This window comes from Notolepis coatsorum (assembly GCF_963971535.1).
Source record: "Notolepis coatsorum genome assembly, chromosome: 3".
NCBI lineage: Eukaryota > Metazoa > Chordata > Actinopteri > Aulopiformes > Paralepididae > Notolepis > Notolepis coatsorum.
The window spans coordinates 131,730,924-131,758,018 of record NC_140167.1 but is presented as its reverse complement, the minus strand read 5'-3'; the positions used below and the strand labels follow the sequence as shown (position 1 = coordinate 131,758,018).

At 40.7% G+C, this 27,095-nt stretch overlaps 1 protein-coding gene across 1 annotated transcript in view; it reads right to left on the bottom strand.

The window, feature by feature from the left end:
* The window catches only part of LOC311226004 (uncharacterized protein), a gene marked incomplete at its 5' end in the record, with an annotated part of 182,027 nt that extends 155,222 nt beyond the window's left edge, over nt 1-26,805 (bottom strand). Inside the window, 2 exons of the mRNA XM_084311386.1 lie at nt 25,876-26,019; nt 26,680-26,805. Of these exons, the coding sequence (XP_084167512.1) occupies nt 25,876-26,019; nt 26,680-26,805 (270 nt within the window). The remainder of the gene's footprint in view (nt 1-25,875; nt 26,020-26,679) is intronic.
* Between the last annotated feature and the right edge of the window lie 290 nt (nt 26,806-27,095).

The following is a 27,095-nucleotide window of genomic DNA, read 5'->3' as shown; positions in this document are numbered from 1 at the left end:
CCCAGAAAGAGATAGTGTTGCAGGAAAACTCCAACCTCAAATCCAGGCTGCGGGTTGTGATGACTCCGTTGGGACTGTGTTACTGCTTTTAGCTCACTTCAAAGAAGACCAAAACAAGATGCTCATAAATGTTGACGATACCGATCTTGCAGCAGATGTGAACTCTCAGGATCTTCCCACAACCCCATGCATATTGCTGTGTGGTAAGTTAAGTAAAGGATAATGTATAGCTATACTCTGTCATTGTCGCAAAATAATTGACAGACACTGCGTTCTGGAACACCGAGGCACAGCCGAGGTGTTCTAAACCCAGTGAAGGTCAATTATTTTGCGACATTGACAGAGTATAGCTATACATTATCCCGCTTATTACATGGCTAACTTACTAACAATATACCTAATTCATTTTACACCATCGACAAGATGAGATCAAATGCAGACTCAGTTGTTCTGTGGCTCCTCTGTCATCGCCGGCACCCGGCAGGTGTGTGGACTTGATTGCACTGATGTAGTGCAGTTGTGCATAATGGTAATGCTTAGCTTTCGTGACTGCGATCAAAATGCTTGATTGTGATTGGTCAATAGCGCTCTGTTGCCCCTGACAGCGGTCATTATTGCGCGTTGCCCATGACAGCGGTGAATTATCGAAAAATAAATGTTTTTTTTTATCTACTTTTTCTCCCCATTTTTCTATTTTTCTCCCGTCCCCAATTTCGTATTGTCCAATTACCCTACCCTTCCCCCTACCCTCCCCTGTCTCGAACGCTGTTAGGCCATGCCTCCCACAAGCCGGCTGCAATGTGGACGAAGCCTTGCATCACGTGTCCCCTCCGGTACTCAAGGAGGCAGCCGTCGCATCTTTTCACCTGCACAGCGTGATCTCTCAGCGGCGAGGGTCTGCGTGGGAGAGACACGCCGCCCTCGTTGCTTCCTGATTCTACTGCGCAGGCGCACCAACCGACCTGTAGGAGTCGCTGTCCACAACGTCCAATCCCCACCCACCAGCTTCCCACCCCCTAATACTGCCAATTGTATTAGTATGAACAACCAGCCAAGCTGGTAGCAACGCCGAGAGCTGGGCTCGAACCCAGCATCTCCTGCATTGGTGGCGAACGCCTTGCCCACTGCGCCACCTAGCCGCCCGCATTTTGGCTAATGTTAAAACTTGTCAGCTCAGTGTTGTCTATTTTTCTGTGTGTGTGTGTGTGTGTGTGTGTGCGCGTGTGTCTGTCATACCTTCACAGGACAAAGCCCACTGACTGCATCTGTCTTCATGGTAGCAGTGGACCAGGTGGTGGTCAATGATGGAGTCTCAACGTTCACTGAAGCAGTCAATGCCATGTTCATGATCTATTATGCCCTCAACATCGACTATCCTGTAGAGCTGGGTGCAACAATGGAGTTTCTTCAAAGGTAATTGTATATTTTTTTCATCTTTTTATTCATTTACCAGCATAATGAACTTTTTTTTTTTTTTTTTTTTTTTTATCTTTTTCCCCCTCCATTTTCCTCCGATTTTCTCCCATCCCAATGTTAGTCGTATGCCAATTCCCAGTCCCTTCCTGGTCGCTGCGCACTTACCCCCCACAGTCAGATCATCTGGGAGAGTGGAGGCTACCACGTGCTTCCTCCGACACACGTCCAGCCAATCACCGCTTCTTTTCACCTGGCAGCGCAGATTCTCATCGAGAGGGCGTAGCGTGTGGGAGGATCACACTATCCCCCTCAAGTCCTATCCGCGCTTAGCAGGCGCCCCGACCGAACTGTAGGAGTCGCTGTTTACAACGACCCGGACCCACCCCGCCAGCTTCTCCCACCCTCTAATACAGCCAATTGTATTAGTGCAGACGGCCAGCCAAGCTGGTGACAACCCCGGAGCTGTGAGCTGGATTCGAGCTGGATTCGAACAGGCGAATCCAGCTCACAGCTCCGGGGTTGGTGACGAACGCAATCTCCGCTCGGCCACCTAACCGCAGCATAATGAACTTTTAATCATAAAGTCCTTGTAGCAGTTTGAGAGTGAATCAATGCAGTGCAGAAGGCAGGGCATGAGTGACAGAGCCCATTCTTTCAAACATTCATTGAGAGCAGCACACACATAGGCTATAGCAGTATCACGGTATGCAGCCAAGGCCCACCAATGTGAGAATGAACGGAATTGTGTAAATGTACACCATTTGATAACGATGTCAATCCTTTTATGTACCACTCCTCTACAGATGCATGTTCAAGATAAATCCGGACAAGGGCTCAAAAGTCCACAAACAAGGCAATAAGAAGTGTCTCGCAGTCAATCCCAAGGTCCTGTCACTCATATCGAAGATATCAGAGCATGACTGGCTGGAATGACTGGTGAGTTTGCTGTTAATTCATTTGATTACTTGTGATTTATTTCATGTCCCTTTTTTCAAAACTATTTGGCAGGTGATCGGATCAACCTCTATTCAGGTAAATCTAATTCTTTCCACCACAAGGTCGGGAGTAAAGCGAATACAGTTTCCACAGGAAAGAAAACCTTCAGTGCTGTTCTTTGCTCTTCCAATTAAGAAACTCATTTCATTTCAGATATAACTAATGTTAATAGCAGCATCTACGCTAACCTCCGCCATTGGTGTTTTGAAATGAACAGTTGCTTCTCACTGTTGTCACACCTAAACCACCTCTTCTCGTAGATTACAAACTTCTCTCTATGGAGATTTGCCAGAATGATGTGGGCAGTGAAACGTGAGCTCACAAGATCAGAATGGTCTCATGTCCAAATTCTGAAGATTTGGACATCAATCTGATGCAATTTCTTCTTTATTTCTCCATGAGGTTGATTGAAATAGTATTTCTGTTTGTGTGTATTACAGAGAATCCAGAGCCATCAGGACTAAAATGAAGCGAAACAAGATACAGCAGCACTGGAAGAAAGAGGATGAATAACATTCTTGTTTTCAGTTCAGTTAATTTTTATATTGGACACATGACAATGGTCATAAATCGCAAGTTTTACAAGCTGCTGTTGCAGCATTGTCCGAAAAGGGCTAGGGAGAAGCACTATATAGCTTGCCGGGCCTACGCCTGAAGACTCCCATTTTTTATACACATATATACCTGCACATATTCATACATGATACATATTCATACATGATGTTTATAGCATTGTTCTGTATATACTGTATACATACACATATACACACACGCATATATATTTATCCCATAAATACTGTATCATATTATAAATAATAAGCTGTACACCAACTGGGGTGCTCTTTGCCATGGATATGTATGTGTGTGTATGTATATATATATATATATATATATATATATATATATATATATATATATATATATATATATATATATATATATATATATATATATATATATATATATATATATATATATATATATATATATATATATATATATATATATATATATCCATACACACATGGCAAAGAGCACCCCATAGTTGGTATACACAGCTTATTTACAATATGATTAATAAATTAGTGTTGGCATGTATATAAAGTGATATACAGTACATATACACATTATAGTATATTATGGTTGAGCACTTTGGTTCCGCACGGACGTTTACACTGACCATCACCAACCGTAACTTAGGGGTTAGAGTTAGAGGTGGTCTAGGTCTGGTTAGGGGTTAGAGTCAGAGGTGGTCTAGGTCTGGTTAATAGAGGCCATAACCAGACCTAGACCACCTCTAACTCTAACCCCTAACCAGACCTAGACCACCTCTAACTCTAACCACTAACCAGACCTCTTCCATGTGGCACTTTAACAGTACACTGACCTCAGAATGTATATTTTTATGCAAGCAGATTGCAATCAGTGTGTACTACTAGTACTACTGTGTTTAGTTTACAGTATCATGTTGTTATAGAATAAACCGCTGCCAGCAGCAGCCCAGCACTGACCAATGACCATCACCAAACTTAACTTGGGGGTTAGAGTAAGAGCCTAGGTGGTCTAGGTCTGGTTAGGGGTTAGAGTCAGAGAGGTGGTCTTGGTCTGGTTAGGGGTTAGAGTCAGAGGTGGTCTAGGTCTGGTTAATAGAGGCCATAACCAGACCTCTAGACCATCTCTAACTCTAACCCCTAACCAAACCTAGACCACCTCTAAATCTAACCCCTAACCAGACCTTCCATCACCATGTGGCACTTTACACAACAACCTCAAAATGTGATTTATCATTTTATGTTTATGCAAGCAGATTGCAATCAGATTGCTACTGTGTGTACTATACACTATTGTACTGTACTATTATCTACTCAAGTTCAACTACTGTGTTTGTTTGTTTACAAAACACAGTATCCTGTTAGTGTTGTTGACACTGTTACACTGGCTGCTGTTACTGTTATTTAATATTTTCAAATAAATCGCTGCCAGGTGAGCAAGGCCAGACATAGGCCCCGTCCACACGAACGCTGGGTTTAATGTAACCGTGATTGTATGTGCGCAGTTGCACTGTTCGGCCACACACAACCGGGGATTTGCTACACTGCAACCGCGGTCTTTGAAACCGGTGGCCAGGGTGGAGTTGTGCGGTTTTGCAGTTGCGTGTGGGCATAGCAACCGGGGTTATTCCCAGTGTTTACAGCAGAGCTGTCGCAATTATTCCCCATGTTCACGGCAGACCGCGGGGTAGAGAGATTAGAGCAGAGCCAACTACACCAGTGTTTACAGCAGAGCTGTCCCAAGTAGCGTTATATGAAAATGATTGTAACAAACTTTTGTTAAAAACGTATCGTCTGTGTTGAAGAGTGTTGTGATCGACTGATGTCTGTTGACGCTCAGAGTAAACATGTAGCTGCAGCTAAACTAAACTCATGTGTTGTCAAGTTATTGTTATAAGGAACCCAGTCCAGACTGCATCCCCTTAACAATTGTTTGTATTGAGCCGTATTGTATTGTACCCATTCTGCAATGTGTTAAATAACGTTTGCATCCATTCATTATACTAGCGTTAACGTTACATTATTACGTTAGCATTTAAGCTATATACTATACATAGAGAATGCCATTGACATTAGCATGTAGCTAACAACACCGGAGATCTTTTTTGTGAGACTAAACTATCCGCTCTTGGTGGTAAATTGTGTTGCTGATGGTTTTGTTTCATCAACAAAATGAGAGGCAGAACACAGTGAATGTATCCGTTTGTTTATTGCAGTTTCTTTCTTTGCTGAAAATATATGTTCCGTTGGCAAAATGATCAATAGGGTCCAGCTGTGCTTCTAAACAGGAAGTTTACTTCTTCTTCTTCAGTAAATTAATGGCAGATCGCGACCCAACAGGAAGTTTAGTGAGCGTTCAGTCTTTTCTGATTGGTTGAAATGGCCTTCATGTCTGAACAACATCGCCGCCTACTGCTTTGGCATTGTATTACATTGTACTAAATGTATCGGTTGCTGGGTTCCAGCTCTGCCCGTGAGTACGCAGTTATACACGGTTGTCCACCTGTGTTCACCGTGTGGACGGAGTTTTATTTTTTCAAACTTCGGTCATATTAAATCCAAACTCTCGTGTGGACAGGGCCATAATGTGACTGTCTTATTAAGTTATTTCTCCATTCACAGATCGACAGTGAGTGCTGCACCCTTCCTGTTTATTACTTGTGCCGCCGACTCAGATTCCCCTATAGGTTAAAAAATAAATACGCAATTTAAATCAGAATATGTTCCATGTTGACTATTTCTGACTTCTGCCAAGTTTTTTTCCATTGACTAAAAATAGACAAAAATGTCATCCGTTTACTAAAATGCTCAGACATTTTAGTTGACTAAAACTGACTAAACGAAAAAAATAAATGAAAATGACTAAATATGATAAACGAAAAAGGAGCACTTGACACATTACTAAGACTAAAACTAAAATGAAAATAGCTGCCAAAATGAACACTGGTTTACAGTGACATTCCATATAAATGTTGTGATTTCCATATAAAATGTTGTGCTAATAAATACCGCTCTCCTTCGAGACACCACCGCCGACTCATCTCTCAGCACTATACAATAGTATGCTAGATATAGTCGTTTCCTTTTCACCATTGGCAGATTATCATCCACATTGGAGAATAGAGCTTTTAAATGCTTATTTCTACTTTTGACACATTAACTGTACTGACTTTTACAAGGTATATCAACTGTATATATCAACTGTATGTACTCCAAATATACTGAGAAGAGTGCTTGCTTGTGGGTTGTTGAACTGGAGTGCAGCTGAGACCATGCAAAATGAATACTTAACCCATTTAGACATAAAACGCCTGCTAAAAACTCCTATTAAAACCTATGCAATTAGGGTTTTTTGGAAAGATTTTCAGAATTGTCAGTTAATAAAACCTTTTATATCAGCCTCTGGAGCAGATTGAAACATGAAATGAAAACCGATAGATTAGAACTTGGGCTTTTATTTGAACATCATTCATTTTCCCTAATGTGCATTGACATTTAAAAAAGAAAAATGTCTTGTCCAGATACTTTTAAAGGGATTTCAAATAATAGGTAATTTGAATTTGTATACAGCAGTTGGGCTGTAAAAATACAGAGAATATATAGCAAATATCTGTAAAAAAAATTCACTGCTGAACTTTGTGTTCTGTCACTTAATTGAAGGAGTTTGATTGTAATCATTTTGGAAAAACCTGTAGAATAACAGTGTTTCACTGCTGAACGAAGTTATGTCACTTAATTGAAGGAGTTTGATTGTAATAATTATGGGGAAACCTGTAAAGTAACAGTGTTTCACTGCTGAACTTAAGTTATGTCACTTAATTGAAGGTGTTTCATCGTAAATGTAGGAAAAACCTGTGAAATAACAGTGTTTCACTGCTGAACTTTAAGTTCTGTCACTTAATTGAAGGAGTTTGATTGTAATCATTTTGGAAAAACCTGTAGAATAACAGTGTTTCACTGCTGAACGAAGTTCTGTCACTTAATTGAATGAGTTTGATTGTAATAATTATGGGGAAACCTGTAAAATAACAGTGTTTCACTGCTGAACTTAAGTTATGTCACTTAATTGAAGGTGTTTGATCGTAATAATTTAGGAAAATACTGTCAAATGACAGTATTTCACTGCTGAACTTTTAGTTATGTCACTTAATTGAAGGTGTTTCATCATAAATGTAGGAAAAACCTGCCAAATAACAGCGTTTCACTGCTGAACGAAGTTCTGTCACTTAATTGAAGGAGTTTGATTGTAATAATTATGGGGAAACCTGTAAAATAACAGTGTTTCACTGCTGAACTTAAGTTATGTCACTTAATTGAAGGTGTTTCATCGTAAATGTAGGAAAAACCTGTGAAATAACAGTGTTTCACTGCTGAACTTTAAGTTCTGTCACTTAATTGAAGGAGTTTGATTGTAATCATTTTGGAAAAACCTGTAGAATAACAGTGTTTCACTGCTGAACGAAGTTCTGTCACTTAATTGAATGAGTTTGATTGTAATAATTATGGGGAAACCTGTAAAATAACAGTGTTTCACTGCTGAACTTAAGTTATGTCACTTAATTGAAGGTGTTTCATCATAAATGTAGGAAAAACCTGCCAAATAACAGCGTTTCACTGCTGAACGAAGTTCTGTCACTTAATTGAAGGAGTTTGATTGTAATCATTTTGGAAAAACCTGTAGAATAACAGTGTTTCACTGCTGAACTTAAGTTATGTCACTTAATTGAAGGTGTTTCATCGTAAATGTAGGAAAAACCTGTGAAATAACAGTGTTTCACTGCTGAACTTTAAGTTCTGTCACTTAATTGAAGGAGTTTGATCGTAATAATTTAGGAAAATACTGTCAAATGACAGTATTTCACTGCTGAACTTTTAGTTATGTCACTTAATTGAAGGTGTTTCATCATAAATGTAGGAAAAACCTGCCAAATAACAGCGTTTCACTGCTGAACGAAGTTCTGTCACTTAATTGAAGGAGTTTGATTGTAATAATTATGGGGAAACCTGTAAAATAACAGTGTTTCACTGCTGAACTTAAGTTATGTCACTTAATTGAAGGTGTTTCATCGTAAATGTAGGAAAAACCTGTGAAATAACAGTGTTTCACTGCTGAACTTTAAGTTCTGTCACTTAATTGAAGGAGTTTGATCGTAATAATTTAGGAAAATACTGTCAAATGACAGTATTTCACTGCTGAACTTTTAGTTATGTCACTTAATTGAAGGTGTTTCATCATAAATGTAGGAAAAACCTGCCAAATAACAGCGTTTCACTGCTGAACGAAGTTCTGTCACTTAATTGAAGGAGTTTGATTGTAATAATTATGGGGAAACCTGTAAAATAACAGTGTTTCACTGCTGAACTTAAGTTATGTCACTTAATTGAAGGTGTTTCATCATAAATGTAGGAAAAACCTGTGAAATAACAGTGTTTCACTGCTGAACTTTAAGTTCTGTCACTTTATTGAAGGAGTTTGATCGTATTTTTTTTAAATACTGAAAGTTGCCTTATTTTCACATTCAGTAAAATGATGAGTATCTTATGTGTTTTTACATACAATTCAATGTAATTTAACATTCAACACAATTAAGCAAATACATGTATTTAAAAAGAATTACCTGTAGAATAACTGAAGGTTTTTACTGTTTTTTAATTATATTATTCTCTTTTTTAACATTATTTAACATTACATTTAAAGTTTAACAGCAAAAAAACAGAAAGTTGCCTTATTTTCACATACAGTAAAATGATGTATATTCTAGGTGTTTTACATGTAATTTAACATTCAAGACAATTAAGCAATGGAATAATCCTGTAAAAAAAAGATAATTTCTTATTAAATCAACCTACAGATTACAACCTTTATTTAATGGTTAATATTTGTATTAAAGGTTATTTACTGTATTTTTATGGAATTTCCTGTATTTTTATGGGATTTACACTTAAAGTAGAAAAACAAAAGTAATCTGTAAAATAATACATTGAAAGTCCCGTAAAAATACATTTTTTTTTAAGAGTGTATGCGCGATCATGCGCAGAAAGACCGGGGGGAACTAATTCCGAAAAAGCGTTTACATGGACAGAAAAAGCTTTAATTCGGAATGATAAACGGAATAAACCGGCCACTTACATCGGAATGGATTTTATTTCGGAATGGCCATTTTCATTCGGAATTAAGTATTTTCAGATGTTTACATGATAACTTTAAATAGGATTTAACGTTAATTCCGAATGAAAAGGGGAATAAACTGTCCATGTAAACGCAGCCAGTGTCCTGTACAATCCTTAATGAGCTGCGTCTGGAGGGAAGGCTGTGTGATGTGGTTATTAAAGTCAACAGCACTGAGTTTAATGCTCACAAGAACATCCTGTGTGACTGCAGTGACTATTTCAGGTAAGTAAGAATACTGTCTTCTCCCTGTCCACACCAGGCCATGTGTACAGAATTATTCCCCTTTTCATTCGGAATTAACGTTAAATCCTATTTAAAGTTATCATGTAAACATCTGAAAATACTTAATTCCGAATGAAAATGGACATTCCGAAATAAAATCCATTCCGATGTAAGTGGCCGGTTTATTCCGTTTATCATTCCGAATTAAAGCTTTTTCTGTCCATGTAAACGCTTTTCACGCATTTTTCGGAATTAGTTCCCCCCGGTCTTTCTGCGCATGATCGCGCATAGGCTACAGTACACATAGATGATCGCGAACAGGGGCACATATTGTTCCATAGCATAGGCCTTCAGTTGATCATGACAAATCCTCTCTTACCTTGACGATTAAAAAGCCTCCATAATTTAGTAAATAAAGCTGTAGCCAGCCAGCTAGTATTGATGCTATACAAAATTCTATCCACATTAGCTACATAGCTAACCAACTAAATACAATGGTATCCTGAGGTAACGTTAAATACAACATTTGCTAGTCGAAATGACTGGACACACACAGGGACAAGTTAAACATCAATCAATTAATTTATTCCAACAGGTAGTTTGAGCTGCATGTGAGCTGCGGTCTTTCTCTCCTCTCCTTTGGAAACTAATGATGATACGTTAGCTAGAAAAAGCACAGAACCGGCCGGCAAAAGTTAAGCTGCTAGCAACAGACACTATAATACTTCCGTCGGGGGATTTCAAAATAAAAGAGCGACGTCTAAAAGCACCGTAAATACGTTTATTTTGTACATTATCTAACGTTAACACGAACCTAAACTAACTTTAGATTAGTTTAGGTTCGTGTAACGTTAGATATTGTAAAGAATAAACGTATTTACGGTGCTTTTAGACGTCGCTCTTTTATTTTGAAACCCCCCGCCCGGAAGTAAAAATGATGCTTATTTGTCTGCTTGTTATCAATGGGTTGCTACATATGGGGTACAATGTTACATAAGCTGTGCGTCGATGTTGCAGAAGCATAAAGGCAGAGTGTCTGCAACACCTTTGCTTTGTCGATGTTGTGGTGCAGTTGCTTTGAAGTTGCTGTAGCATGTAGAGGCCTTTAACGTTAGCACAATAGACACACCGAGAGTCTGGTTAATGTTGTTTGGTACGCTAGCACAGTAGCTAAGAATACCGGTCGCAGCTGTTTGTTTACTTCCGGTAAACGTAATGACGTTAACATCCTGTTTACGTTTACCCAATCAGAAGCCTTCCCAGCCCCAAACCTTACGATGACTCGAAAACTCCCGATTAGACAGTGACTTTCATGTAAACACCTTGTCGGAATTAAGATTTGACATGTAAACTTGCATGATTTTTTTTTACATCCGAATGATTTGATTCCGAAGTTATAATTCGGAATTAAAAGTCACCATGTAACCGCAGCCAGTATGTCATAATAGAACATTCTAGAACATTAGTGATGTCACAGTATGATGTCATAATAGCACATTCTAGAACATTTGTGTACAGTATATTCAACAATTCTCTCAGAAGATTTCAGATCTCAGAAGACAAGCGAAGATCTCACTTGTTGTTTCCGGCTACTTGTCTGTAAGCTTGAATATATTCTGTAGATACAATTTAAAATCCCCACATGGAAAAGGAAACAATGTCCTGTACAATCCTTAATGAGCTGCGTCTGGAGGGAAGGCTCTGTGATGTGGTTATTAAAGTCAACAGCACTGAATTTAATGCTCACAAGAACATCCTGTGTGACTGCAGTGACTATTTCAGGTAAGTAAGAATACTGTCTTCTCCCTGTCCACACCAGGCCATGTGTACAGAATATTGATTGATTGACTGAAAACTTTATTAACAGATTGCAGAATGGGTACAATACAGTACAGCTCAATACACACAATTGCTAAGAGGATGAAGACCAGAAAAAGACTTTCATCTTGTTTACATCAGGGTCCTCCATTTTCAATTCATCAAGACATTTATGACATACAAGACATACAAATATACAGTACTGTGTAAGAAAAAGAGACAATAAAAAAAATATACATCTGAAGGGGAAGAAACTGTATTTTTTATTTTATTTATTTATTTTTTACCAGGGCCAGTTTATAATTGCAGCCACCCGTATAGGTGCTCTTTGAGAGCGGTTTTGAAGGAGGGTAGGGATTCACATTCCATTAATGTGGGCATTCCACATTATTGTGGCATAATTGCGAAACGTGTTTAGTCCCTTGTTTGAGCCGAATCTGGGTTGAACGTGATTTGTGGAACTCCCTCTGGTGTTGTGGTCGTGGACTTCACTGACCTTTAGGAAGTATTTCGACAGGTACATGGGTATCTTAGTCGTGTAGTGTATCTTGTAGACCAGGCCCATTGCAAGTTGCTGTACTCTGTCGTCTACTCTAAGCCATCCTAGATTGTCAAAATGGGCTGGGGTGAGGTGGGTTTTAGGAGTAAGGCCAAGCAGTTTAGTCTGACCAGTTTGTTTTGGGCTTTTTGTAGCCTGTCCTCTCTCCCTGTCCACACCAGGCCATAGATAATACTGTCCTCTCTCCCTGTCCACACCAGGGCATAGATCATATTGTCCTCTCTCCCTGTCCACACCAGGCCATAGATAATACTGTCCTCTCTCCCCCAAGTTGGTTGATGCCAACAAGGTTAGAAATCACATTTAAAAAAAGATAACATCAACTCCTCCGACTCCTCAACTTACATGAAGCTTAGAGACACAGGACATCCCTTGTTCCATACTTAATAAGACTGACAAACAAAGAAAGCCCCTACTTTATCCCTCAATATTCTGTTATTCTTTTTCTTTCCTGTATTAGGCTATTGTATTATTTATTTATTTATTTATTTATTTATTTATTTATTTATTTATTTATTTATTTATTGTATTATCTTTATAAGAACTCTGTCCATTTGTAACCATATATATTCAAATTGGAACTTGGAAATAATTCCAGTGAGGGAATTGATCCGATATTGTAATTAGTCTTAATCCCTATATAGGCCTAGAACCATTTCAACAACCCAACACTTTTAAACCTGATAACTGACATTCCCATTAGAGATTGCCTGATGGTGACCTATATATCAGGTAACTTCGCAGCACGCCTGTGACTGTGACCCAGGGACGTGCACAGGACGTTAGAGGGGCAGGTGCTCAAAGGCTGAAAAGGGCACTGGGCCTGTGCTATTTTTGGGGGCCCTTTTTGGGCAGGGAGGGGCCTTGTTATGCTTTTTGGGTTTTTTTGGTGATCAAATATTGAATATTGAACTATAATAATCAGTGCAGGAGCTCACTTATCCTTGAAAGACACTTTTATCACTGACTTAAAAGGCCCATACATCTCCATAAATGTTCAGGGCGGAGGGAATAAGTGCTTATCCTACAGACCCCAAGTCTGTTAGGACAGCAGACTCAGTTGGCACTGCTCAAAACGTACCTTTTTAAAATAGCGTTTAAATTAATTATTATCTTTATTTCATTGTCTTATTTTTCTTTATTTCTATACATTTTACTTAAATATTTTATTATAATTTGTATCATTGTTTTATGTAGTTTTTTATAATTTTATTTGTTCTTTTTTAACGTCAACATTATTTATATTATTCAACTCAAACATGTTCCGTTGTGATGTCACAGTATGATGTCATAATCAAACACTCTAGAACATTTGTGATGTCACAGTATGTCATAATAGGACATTCTAGAACATTTTGATGTCACAGTATGATGTCATAATCAAACACTCTAGAACATGTGTGATGTCACAGTATGTCATAATAGCACATTCTAGAACATTAGTGATGTCACAGTATGATGTCATAATAGCACATTCTACATCCAAGACGCAGGTCGTACGTCGCACAGTGAGAGAGGTTCAAAGATGACCGACGTGCAAGTCTTGCGATCAAAGATGCCTGCGACACATATCTGACAGTGCTTGATATTCTACGACCAGCGTCAGCTACCAACCAATAGAAATGCAGCATGATGACGTGTGATCAGTGCGACCGCATGATGACGTGTGATCAGTGCGACACATGTGCGTTTATGTGAGACAGTGACTGTACAAATCCAATAATGCCGCCCCGCAAACGGACGCCAATTGTGTGGAGTCGTATCAAAGAGGAGAGGCTTGTCGAGTTGTGGCAACAGAAGCCATGTCTGTATGATGTGTCCTCCAGCTGTTTCCATGACCGCGTACAGAAGGACAAAGAATGGAAGGAAATAGCGGAGGAATTGCAGCTCCCGGGTGAGTTTAACGTTAGTGGCTAGCTAGCTAGCTAGCGGCTGGCTAGCTAGCGGCTGGCTAGCTAGCTAGCTAGCACACACACACTATGCAAGTACAGTCTTGTTTCTGTCAGCCCACTTTCAGTGTACATTAACTAACGTAATGTTGTTATTGCGCTTCACAGCCGAAGAGGTGGTAACTCATGCAGCGTCCCTGCGCACCCAATACGGGAAGCTATTGCATCCCAAACCGAGTGGAAGTGGGACTAAAGACCCAACCCAGCGACAGACATGGATATTGAAGTACCTGGACTTCCTCAAGCATCATGTATTGCCTCGTCAGTCCTACAGCACCCTGGAGGTATGTGTATATTTGGAAATTGACAATAATAACGTACTTACTGTACATACCACTAAAGTTGTCAGACCGTTTATTTCTTACCACTTTGGGTGCCGGCCAGAAATCCGGAAAATCACTGTGGGTTGCCAGGATTCCTGGGCGATTCTAGCATATCTCATGATCTTAGCGGAGCTATTTCTATATTTTATATTATAACTATGGGGAAATGGTTTGGCTCATTTGAAGACGACAAGTTGATGTACACAATGAAAAAAACCGTTTGTTTCTGCATGTCTTCGTTCGTTCACAATTACAAGTTAAAAAACGTCAACAAAGGATAAAAATACAGGTAAATTCTTTAGAACAGGAGTTACAGGCACTTTTATGAACGGTGTTCCGGCGGGGTGATAATAGGTACTGAACGTGTTATAAAGCAATTTAGACTGGGATGGATGGATGGATGGTTTGATTGATTGATTGTTTGACAGATTGTTTTATTGGTTTGATTGATAGAATGTTTTATTGTTTTGTTGATTGTTTGATTCATAGATTGATTTGTTTGATTGATTGATTGTTTTGTTGGTCGTTTGATTGATAGAATGTTTGATTGTTTTGTTGGTTGTTTGATTCATAGATTGATTTGTTTGATTGATTGATTGTTTTGTTGGTCGTTTGATTGATTGATTGTTTGATTGTTTTATTGATTGTTTGATTCATAGATTGTTTGATTGATTGATTGGTTTGATTGATTGATTGTTTTGTTGGTCGTTTGATTGATAGAATGTTTGATTGTTTTGTTGGTCATTTGATTCATAGATTGATTTGTTTGATTGATTGATTGTTTTGTTGGTCGTTTGATTGATAGAATGTTTGATTGTTTTGTTGGTCGTTTGATTCATAGATTGATTTGTTTGATTGATTGATTGTTTTGTTGGTCGTTTGATTGATTGAGTGTTTGATTGTTTTATTGATTGTTTGATTCATAGATTGTTTGATTGATCGATTGATTGGTTTGATTGATTGATTGTTTTGTTAGTCGTTTGATTGATAGAATGTTTGATTGTTTTGTTGGTCGTTTGATTCATAGATTGATTTGTTTGATTGATTGATTGTTTTGTTGGTCATTTGATTGATAGAATGTTTGATTGTTTTGTTGGTCGTTTGATTCATAGATTGATTTGTTTGATTGATTGATTGTTTTGTTGGTCGTTTGATTGATTGATTGTTTTATTGTTTTATTGATTGTTTGATTCATAGATTGTTTGATTGATTGATTGGTTTGATTGATTGATTGTTTTGTTGGTCGTTTGATTGATATAATGTTTGATTGTTTTGTTGGTCGTTTGATTCATAGATTGATTTGTTTGATTGATTGATTGTTTTGTTGGTCGTTTGATTGATAGAATGTTTGATTGTTTTGTTGGTCGTTTGATTCATAGATTGATTTGTTTGATTGTTTGATTGTTTTGTTGGTCGTTTGATTGATTGTTTGATTGTTTTATTGATTGTTTGATTCATAGATTGTTTGATTGATTGATTGGTTTGATTGATTGATTGTTTTGTTGGTCATTTGATTGATAGAATGTTTGATTGTTTTGTTGGTCGTTTGATTCATAGATTGATTTGTTTGATTGATTGATTGTTTTGTTGGTCGTTTGATTGATAGAATGTTTGATTGTTTTGTTGGTCGTTTGATTCATAGATTGATTTGTTTGATTGATTGATTGTTTTGTTGGTCGTTTGATTGATTGATTGTTTGATTGTTTTATTGATTGTTTGATTCATAGATTGTTTGATTGATTGATTGGTTTGATTGATTGATTGTTTTGTTGGTCGTTTGATTGATTGATTGATTGACAGTCCGACTGACTGACAGTCCGACTGACTGACAAACTTGAAATGCAGTAATACTATTATATCGATCAGGTGGGAATATATTGTATTGATCAGGTTAGTAGATATTGTACCGATCAGGTATTATAGATCATGTGCATGCAATAAACTAAACAAAAAACATTTCGACTGTTTCTCATTCATGTACTGTGCATAATCTGCTCCTGTGTTGTAGACACTGTGTTGCTCTGTACCTACCTGTTTTCCAATTTATTCGTCCATACATGATAAACACATTCATAAAGTAATAATATCTTGTATTGATAATATATCAATTAGTTTCACCTGGAAATACTACTACCTCATCAACCACCATGCCTGGCGCTAATGAACAAGTAAGTTATAACTACTGGTGTAGGTCCAGAAAACATTATTATAAAATACAGAATACTTTACAATGCAGAAAACTTGAAACTTTGATGCCATGAACATTTTTATTGTAAAATATGTTCAATAAACTGGGTGACAAGTCATCAGTACCAACCATTGTTGCTGTGCATTAGACACATATGCTGGTAACATTCACAGTATAAAATTATGGTAATTTACCAAGACAATACCTTATAAAAAGTGAACACTGGCTGATGATAACCAACCATTGTTTCAGTGCATTTAGGAGTTTGCTGGTAACATTCACAGTATAGGATTATGGTAATTTACCAAGACAATACCTTATAAAAAGTGAACTCTGGAGGATAATCAACCATTGTTTCAGTGCATTTAGAAGTTTGCTGGTAACATTCACAGTATAGGATTATGGTAATTTACCAAGACAATACCTTATAAAAAGTGAACACTGGCTGATGATAACCAACCATTGTTTCAGTGCATTTAGAAGTTTGCTGGTAACATTCACAGTATAGGATTATGGTAATTTACCAAGACAATACCTTATAAAAAGTGAACACTGGCTGATGATAACCAACCATTGTGTCAGTGCATTTAGGAGTTTGCTGGTAACATTCACAGTATAGGATTATGGTAATTTACCAAGACAATACCTTATAAAAAGTGAACACTGGAGGATAACCAACCATTGTTTCAGTGCATTTAGAAGTTTGCTGGTAACATTCACAGTATAGGATTATGGTAATTTACCAAGACAATACCTTATAAAAAGTGAACACTGGCTGATGATAACCAACCATTGTGTCAGTGCATTTGGGAGTTTGTTGGTAACATTCACAGTATAGGATTATGGTAATTTACCAAGACAATACCTTATAAAAAGTGAACACTGGAGGATAACCAACCATTGTTTCAGTGCATTTAGAAGTTTGCTGGTAACATTCACAGTATATGATTATGGTAATTTACCAAGACAATACCTTATAAAAAGTGAACACTGGAGGATAACCAACCATTGTTTCAGTGCATTTAGAAGTTTGCTGGTAACATTCACAGTATAGGATTATGGTAATTTACCAAGACAATACCTTATAAAAAGTGAACACTGGAGGATAACCAACCATTGTTTCAGTGCATTTAGAAGTTTGCTGGTAACATTCACAGTATAGGATTATGGCAATTTACCAAGACAATACCTTATAAAAAGTGAACACTGGAGGATAACCAACCATTGTTTCAGTGCATTTAGAAGTTTGCTGGTAACATTCACGTCACATGAACTACAGGGCATATCTTACTTGGTCTCTCGCATCGATGACTGCATTGTCCATTGATAAATGGATGAAGCGCCAGATGATCTGTGGACCAAAAAATATCCAATACATGCTTCCAAAGTATATAAATAATAGGCCAATGGACTGCATTAGAAAAGTGTGGTATGTCACCTACAGTATATACTTTTATAAACTGGGTGACTGTCAGCAACCATTGGTTCTGTGCAAACGGTAAAAATGAGGGGGGAAAAAGATAAAAAAAAATATATATATATATATATACACACACAATGCAAATTATGAATGGAGTCGATACAGCTAGATCGCTAACATAACGTCTCATCTGCAAGTGGTCCAAACATGCCTATGCAATATCGACAACCGTGGCCCAAATACATGTGTTCAACGCATTTGTCTTGTACAGAAAACAGTGCAACTACCCATACACTATACTATACTATACTACAATATACTATACTATACTATACTATACTACACTATACTATACTACTCTCAGCTAGCTATACTATGTACCGGTACACATGGTTCTGTCTGTATCACACAATGATGTACAGATTATTTAGAAGTAATCTGTACTTCTGTGTGCCGGATTATTTAGAAGTAGTCTGTACTTCTGTATGACAACCAGGGGAGGAAATTAGGCCACTTTACTCGCCAAATGCGAGTATTTTTTACGTTTGGCGAGTGATTCATGAAGACCACTCGCCAGTCTGGCGAGTATACAAAAAAATAAAACATTCTGCAATCACTGCACTGGCAAACGGTGCGCGTCTTCTGAGTGTTCGCTTTAGTTGACAGTGCCACGAGAGCACTGCACAAGACCACCCGCGGACATATAATGTTTAATAAACGTTTGCGCAGTACTGGCCAACCCGCGGACATATAATAATAAAAGTCCCGCGGTACTACTAGGCTAGCCATCACTCGCAAACGAGCAAAAGGAGCACTCGCAAACAGATAACGTTAAACACAGCAGAATATGGAAAACAGACAGACTGACCAACGGGGAACTGCATCCAACCCTAGTACAACCATCGAGTATAAGTTACTAAGGACACATTTAAATCACAGAGGTGTAATGTTGTCTACTGGAACTGTATACAGTGGTTAGCTTCTAGTTAGCGTTTTAGCTAACGTTAGCCCCGTGTGCTCAAAGCAGCCAGCTAGGTGTATATCTGTTATGACTATAATGTTTCCAAAAAAGCACCGGACTACGACGTAAGGTTAAACATTTTATTTCATGCTCAAAAGCCCCTGGCTTGCACATCGCAGTCACGAAAGGGGCTAGCTCAACCAGTGCAGTGTGCACAACGTCAACAGCACACCAAACCCAACTGACGTTACCACAACACTTGACGGTACTTCACAGCACTGTCGTAAGACCACCGTGCTGTCTTAAAGGCACAGTGTGCCTACCCAGATGCATACACAACATTGACGCGGCTTGACATACAAAGAAGTAATTATCACAATTAGCAATTTTTTTTGTCTGGTCAAAAATCTGTTTGGCTGGTAAAAAAAATCAGATACTCGCCAGTTGGCTGGTAAGCCAAAAAGTTAGTTTCCTCCCCTGATGACAACTAATAAAGAAACTATTTAGAGAAATCCCTCTTTGTGTGGTACAGAGTGAAGCATTTGTCACGATGCAGGGGGACTTTGCACGATGTGCAAAAATATCTGGTCTCACTCCTGATGCCACACCTACTGCAGACACGACATTTCCTACACGGTAGCTTTTTCTTGGGGGTGGCTTTGTATGCAACCATTACATGCTTCACAAAGCCACCCACTAATCTGCTCTGCGGGTCCCCCAGTGGGGCCCTAGGGTCGACACGCCCCACCTGCTCAGCCCCTGCCTCCTCCTCATCCCCACCCCCTGCCTCCTCCCCTGCCTCCTCCCCTGCCTCCTCCCCTGCCTCCGCCTCCGCCTCCATCTCCGCTGTCACCCCAGGAATCTTCTTCTCCTTACCGTCTGTGTAGGTCCGCGCCACAGCCCTGGTGAACCGGAAGAGGTTGTAGTAATGCCCTTGTGGGTGCTTTTTTTTGTACAAGACAAAAGCGTTGAACATACATATTTGGATCAGATACATCACAAACATTTTGGTCCACTTTCCAGTCTTACGTGTAACCGGATAGTACGATATATTTTGATCCAGCTGATCGACGCCGTTCATGAATTTATTGTACTCCATGATTGATGATGGCTTGAGCATCTCCACCCTCAGCGCTTTGCCCTTCTTCTGCTTCTTCCACACCATCGCCGTTTCCATGGTGTCCTGGTGGAAGCTGCTGATGGTCTTCACGATTCTCTTATCGCGCCATGCCACGATCAGGACCTCCTTGTTGTTGACCGCAATGCGCTCCCCCACACCGATGTCACGTTTGGTCACGTTCTTGATGATGGCTGGCTCGCCCCGGTGCTTCCTGAGGGTACCACAGACGTCGGTCCTCAACTGTTGGAGCCTGGCGGACATACGTACCGAGTTGTAGAAGTTGTCCATATAGAGCGTATAGCCGGCCCCAGACAGACGTCCAAGCAGACCGACGACCGTGTCCCCCAGGAGCGAGCCTTCACGACAATATGGCTTAAATGAAAAGCAATATCCTGTGCAAGATTCGCACAGGAAGTAAGACTTGATGCCATAGCGGGTGGGCTTGTTGGGGTTGTAGACCAGGAAGGTCAGGCGGCCTCGCCATGCCATCACCCCCTCGTCAATGGCGAGCTCGCGTTCAGGCTGGTACAGCTCCTTGCACCTCGCGTTTACATGGTCAACAACACGGCGTACTTTGCACAATTTGTCTCTAACTTCCAGGGAAGTATTGTCCGCAAAGTGGAGGAATTGCCAGATCAATTGAAACCTGTTGCGTGGCATGGTCTCAGAGTAGTACGGTGTGTACATCATGTCGTCAGTGGTCCACATCTGGTCCACGCGAGGCTTCCGCAGGACACTGCTAAGGAAATTGAGTCCAAGGAACTTCTTCAGCTCCTTCAATGTGAGGGGCTTCCAAAGCAGTGCCCTGCTACTGGTTAGCGTGGGGTCCAGCCGGGCAATGGACTGCTCAGCGTAGAGGTTGGACTGGGCAACAATGGAGTTCAGAAAAGCATCTGTCAGGAACAGATCCATCCATTTCGCAGGCCGGTACGATTTGAGTGCCTTGGCGTCCTGGAGCAACCCCGGTTGGGCTGTGAAGGGGATCCTGTGAGGCACCCAGCCCTCACGAGACCAGGCATTCTCCTCTTCCTGGCGGATCGCAGCCCTGCTCTTCGCTCCTCCGCGTCGCACGCCACGACCTGTCAATTATACAAATATACTATAACACCCCTACTGTAGACATTCATATGCCACGTAGTTACAAACTGTGTGTGAGTGAATGAGTGAGTGTGTGTGGGGTTCAGATGTCAGAGCTGGACGTGGTGTGGGGGTCAGAGGTCAGAGCTGGAAGTGGTGTGCAGAGTGAGGCCAACTTACCGCTCTTAGATGTGCGTTTCCGCCCTGCAACGGGTTCCGGCATGTCCAGACTAGCATCCAGTTCTAGAATCACATGATGTAATACATTACACTAGGGCAACGTATTGTCATTGTATTTACATGATATATATATATATATATAGCATTATGTGTTATATTTTATGTACAATTACCTGCAGGAGTAGAATGTGATCTTATGTCGTTGCCAGTCTCTGCTTCACACACACACACATCAAAGGGCATGGGCACATGGTGAGGCCTATATATGCATGGTTGTGTAGCATATGTAAAATTCCATTGATTACAGCACACACACAATCAAATATATAGCACATGGTGATGCCTCTGCCTCTATAGCATGAAACTATCGATTTGAACATGCATGTGTGTACATAGCAGAGTCGTGATAGCATTGATTACAGCACACACATACACACACACACACACACATCAAAGACTTGTACCATCTCCAACACCTTTGAACTATGGCGAGGCCTGCATATGCACACACACACACACAAGGCCATGCAACCTAAAGCTACACAACTTCAAAGGGCGTGCATCTACACACACACACACACACACACACACACACGGCCATGCAACCTAAAGCTACACAACTTCAAAGGGCGTGCATCTACACACAAACACACACACACACACACACGGCCATGCAACCTAAAGCTAATGTGTAGCAGCACATGGTCATCAACTATATCCATTTGAACATAAAACAATATTCACATTGCAAAATTACATACCATTGCCCCTTCGTCGACCACCACCGCGTCCCACGTCTGACTCGTGTGATGAATCAGACCCATAACACCTCCGACCCAAGCCGAGATCATCGTCAGATGACTCCGGAGCTAGAATATAATAAATGCATATCAGCGTTGGTTTGGCGAACTAACGTTACATAGTCACAGTATACAATGATTCAAATAAGCGTTAGGTAAATCATCAAATACACGTTTCACACACACACACAATCACATGCATATCGGCGTTGGTTTGGCGAACTAACGTTACATAGTCACAGTATACAATGATTCAAATAAGCGTTAGGTAAATCATCAAATACGGGGAGCTCCAGTAGCTCACCACGTACCGCGAGCGCTATTTCAGCGCCGGGGACAACCGTGCTCATCACGGATCTGGGGTTTAGCGAGTTCGAATCCCGGACTGCAGCCGTGCCTTTCCCAGAGTGTCTTCCCCCCCATCTGAACCCTTTCAGCCTGTTTCTGTCGGTCATCCTTGACCAGAATAAATGCGATAAACGTATAAAAGAGCCAGGGGAATGGCCAAAGTTAAAAAAAAAATCATCAAATACACGTTTCACACACACACACATATATATAAGACCGTGTAATTACCTGGTGGTTCCCAATCGGCGCTCCCATCAGATTCGTGGGCGGTCAAATCGCTGTCCCCTGACTCGGATGAAGAAGATATGACCACCGCAGCCTTCCTCTTCCTCGAACTGCGTCGGGGTGAGCCGGTCCCGGTCCCGGGGCGAGACGCGTTGCTGGGCCCAGCAACGGTCTCACGGCTCTCTCCGATCGGAGCTACCAAAGACGTTGGTGCTGCTGCTGCTGGAGCAACCGCGGGTCCAAACGCCAGCTTCGTCTGAACAAACCGACCCGCCGCCGGATTGTCCCCTCGCTTACCTACACTACGTCTCCTCATACTGAACTAATAATCTAAATGAAACTACTAACTGATCAAACTACTATTACTACTACTGAAATAGACTACCTAGACTACACACTAATCCCTCACAATAGTACTACTACTTAGCACGACTAAGTACTTTCTAAAGCACAGCTGAAACCTTACAATTAGTCTGATACTACCACTATACTGTATAACACTATAAATATAGACTATAGGCTGATCTCAATTCAAATATCTCTCTCAATCTCTCTCTCTCTATCGCTCTATCTATCTCTCTCTCTCTCTCTCCTCCAAAACCTTGTCGATTCTGGGATCGCGCAAACGTTTATACCTGTGGTCACATTGGCCAGGTATGCTGGCCAATCAAATGCCAGATTCATTGTGGGGTACAATATTCACCCTCTTGTGATAGTGTTAGAAAATAGGGGGACACTGCCACCTAGTGAAATTTGAGAGGAAATGCAGTTTCCGGTTCAAATTTTCTGCCAAAAGCTCGGCGGTGAAGTTCAGACGGGGAAAATCGAAAAAAGATGTAAACAGATCAAAGGCGCTGTAAAGCGTCTTCGGCACCTTGAGCATGGCCGGGAATGACGTCAAAAGACGTTTCCCGGCACCCAAAGTGTTAATGAATACTATAGTCTGTGGTGGCCTTGACTTCTTAAATTTCTCTTTTAATTACACGTTTAAAATCAACTGGATGAACGTTTCTCTGTAACCCATTCTATTTGGAATTTTATACCAAACTATATATTTTCCATATATCTACAAACTATATACTGTAGTAGCCTTTGTAAAATACCCTGTAACCCACTGCCTCTCGTGGTTTATTGCTTAATTATCACCTTGTACTGTGTCCTACAGTTCACAAATGGTGTCACCTGCATAATCATTGTGTGTATACTTGGTCAATAAAGATTATTCTGATCCTATGTCCTTCATCCAGCTAGATGATTCAATGCCAGTGACGGACAGCTGTGCTGACACTGCTGAACAAGATCCAGAGAGTGATGACCTTGGGGAATCAGCGGCGTCAGAATCATCAGCACAGGACCCACCAACCCAAGTGTCCAACGTGTACCGTAGCCGTACATCCACACCCTCACCCGCACCCACACCGGGTGGTCAGGCAAAAGTGGTCCGGAGCAAGCCATGGGAGAGAGGGCTGAACCTTGAGAGAGAGAAGATTGACCTCCTCAAGCAAGTAGTTTCAGACAACAGAGATGATGATGATGAAGATGTAATTTTTGGTAAACAGGTGGGCAGTGAGATGCGTCACGTAACAGATCCTGTTGAAAAAATGCGAGCAAGGCGGTCCATCATGAGGATGATTTATGAAGCTCAGGACAGAAGCATGTCAATACGTCAACAGATGCAGGGTCCTGCATCACAGCCGAATCAGCCGATGTATCACACCTTCCCACACAACACACCACACCAGCGGCAAACGCAAACCTTTCAACCCTACCACCAGCCTCCTGCCACTCCCAGTTCTCAACCGTCTAGTAGCTACATGGGGATGCTCAGTGAAAATTCAGATACGCAGGCTGAATATGATTACTGATAATCAGTACAACTGGTAGTGTGGTAGTGCCATTGTCCACTTGTTTTTTTTCTTGTAATTTTAATGATGTATATTTTCTGGGTCTGGTAGCCGTGGGCTCTGACTGGGGGGGGGCCGTGGTTCGGGGTCTCTGCGGGTCGAGGCATTAAAGAGGCGTGATGCTTTGGCCCGCGGGGGTGCCGGACACCGGGTCCTCCGTGGTTGGGGTTCGTGGCTGCCTGGCTCAGGAATCTCTTTTTTTTATAGTAAGTTTTATTTTCCTTATACTTTGCACTTTATTTGAAGTTTTCTAGCCCCTGTTGAGCAGTGAACAGTAAGTTCATATACTGTAATTTCTAAAATGTTTTGATATCTTGAAGCACCTTCTTACATTCTGAAACACCTTATTTTACATTCTTTTTTTGTGATCAAAAGGGGGAGCAGAGCGTATATATACTGTATTTGTATATACTGTATAGAAATACTGTAATTTCTTAATTTTTTTGATATCTTGAAGCACTTGCTATTCAAATAAAAAAATTATTACTTTGATAAACCATTCCAGTTTCATTTATTTACATTTCTCAGACAAACAAGGAAATAGAATGAAATGAATAATAAAGCAGTTATAATAAAGACAAAGAAAATGATTAATTGGGAGACACCATTACCACTTGTATCGGGATTATCAATGACCCGTGTTAGATTGATATTTCAATTTTGTAGAACTTCAGGGTCAAGGTCCAGCAGTTTACTTCCATCCAAGAACATCTACAAGTAAGCTAGTGACCACTGTCCCTGTTGTTGGTGAGCTGTTGTTTTTGTTTACTCTAACTATGTGTGTTGTTTGTTCCCTTGCATTCTCCCCTCTTAATTCTCCCCAACGTTGTACTAATCGGAGACAATGCCCTTCGGCTGGGCGATGAGGTGACCCCCCCCCCCCTTGATTGGTGCACACGTCTGGTCAGCCCTGAATCAAAAGCTGTAACTTCATACTGAATATGCATTTCAATGGACAATGATGGAAATTAATTAACTTATATGCTTGTCATAAAACTGCCCTGTAGTTTGTGAGGTTAGCTGCCGACAGAGATAGACAGGTGGACAGAACCAACCTGATAGGAGATAATTATTATATTATATATAGTGTAGAGGCAAAAACCAACATTCGTCTCTATGTGGGGGAATGGTATCCAACAAACAGTAAAGTAGCAACGGAGAATGAGACACTAGTCTATTAACATTATATCATATCATCAACAGTGTATATTTGCATATCGTATATGTCACAAATGTAACAGTACTATATACCTGTATGTCATGCATGTCCCTATGTGCCTTTAAATAAAACAGAATAACAAGGTTAGCCTGTAGGCCTACCTATATGGTTATCGTATTTAACGTGTGGATATTTACGTAGCTTAACATGTAGGCCTACATTTGAACTCGATAGGCCCTACAAGTAGGCCTAGGCATATGTTATTTTCTTTTAGGACATGTATAATGATTTTAGGCCCAACAGTTAGGCTATGGTGTATAGGCCTAGTGTTCAAACACCATCTTTATAACCAAAAAAGTACAAAAGGACATTACAACATGTCTTCCTGCCAATGCACAGAACCTGATGGTGAGACAAAGTATTGTTTCAGTGTGTCGCGCTGCTCTTTTGCAGTTCTGTTGGCATTCCGATCCCTGCTAGCAGGCACTGATGCCAGGGCGGCATCACTGCGCCAGCTCCCAGGGATGATGTGGTGGTCCTCATCCTCCGTGTCGACCAGAGCAGGGGGGATGTAGGTGTCTGTGGCCTGGGCTCGTAGGTAGTTGTGCAGGGAGAGAGCAGCCAGGGTTATCTGGGACACTGTATCTGGTTCTAGGGGAATGATGGTGAGAAAGACTCGCCATTTGTTGGCAAGTATGCCAAACGCATTCTCTACAACACGCCTCGCTCTTGACAGTCTGTAGTTGTAGACACGCTGGTCATGGTCAAGCTGTCTGAAGGGGTATGGCTTCATCAGGTGTGTGTGGAGCGGAAAAGCCTTGTCTGCAATGAACATGAAAGGGGTGACTACATCTGTACCTGGCAGACTTTGGGCTGGCGGGACATTTAACTGGTTGCTGTCCAATGCCTTTTTCAGGTCACAGTGAGCATAAACACCTCCATCAGACACTCTGCCCTGGGTTCCAATATTTGCATAGAGGAAACGATAATTGGCGTCTACAACAGCCATCAGGACCACAGAGAAACGAGACTTGTAGTTCCTGAAGGTGCTCCCACTGTTGCCTGGTGGGCGGATGGTGATGTGTTTTCCATCTATGGCTCAGAGACAGTGAGGGAATTGCCAATTCTCCTGGAAGCCACTGGCCACTGCTCTCCACTCAGCCTCTGTAGTCGGTGTCTACACAAACAGACAGACTGCATCAGAACAGTGACATGAATCTATCAATATTTATCTGATCTAGGTATGATTGTCCCATATGTTACATTCTAGCTGCTTCTAAATGGATCTTACCGTCAGGTGATCCTTCTTCAGGACCTGGTGCAACACCTTGCATGTCTCCTTGACAATCACACCAACAGTGCTCTGTCCAATACGGTACTGGAAGCTCAGGGAGGTGAACGACTCTCCTGTCAGCATGGAGAATGATTGTAGAATATCATTTATGTATGCGCGTCGACAAATAAATGTGCCAAACTGCAGCACATCAGAACTATTAGACTGACACATTCTATAGTTACATTCTGGTCACCGCGGATACACTGTAGCCTGAGTTCACTTGGGTTTACCCTCCACTACAACCCCTGATTATTACCTGTTGCTAAGTATCGCAGTGTGATGGACAGTCTCTCTCTGGCAGTGATCGCTCTCCTCATCTGGGTGTCTGCTTTGGAGATATAAGGAGCCACCAGCTGTAGCAGATGATCGAA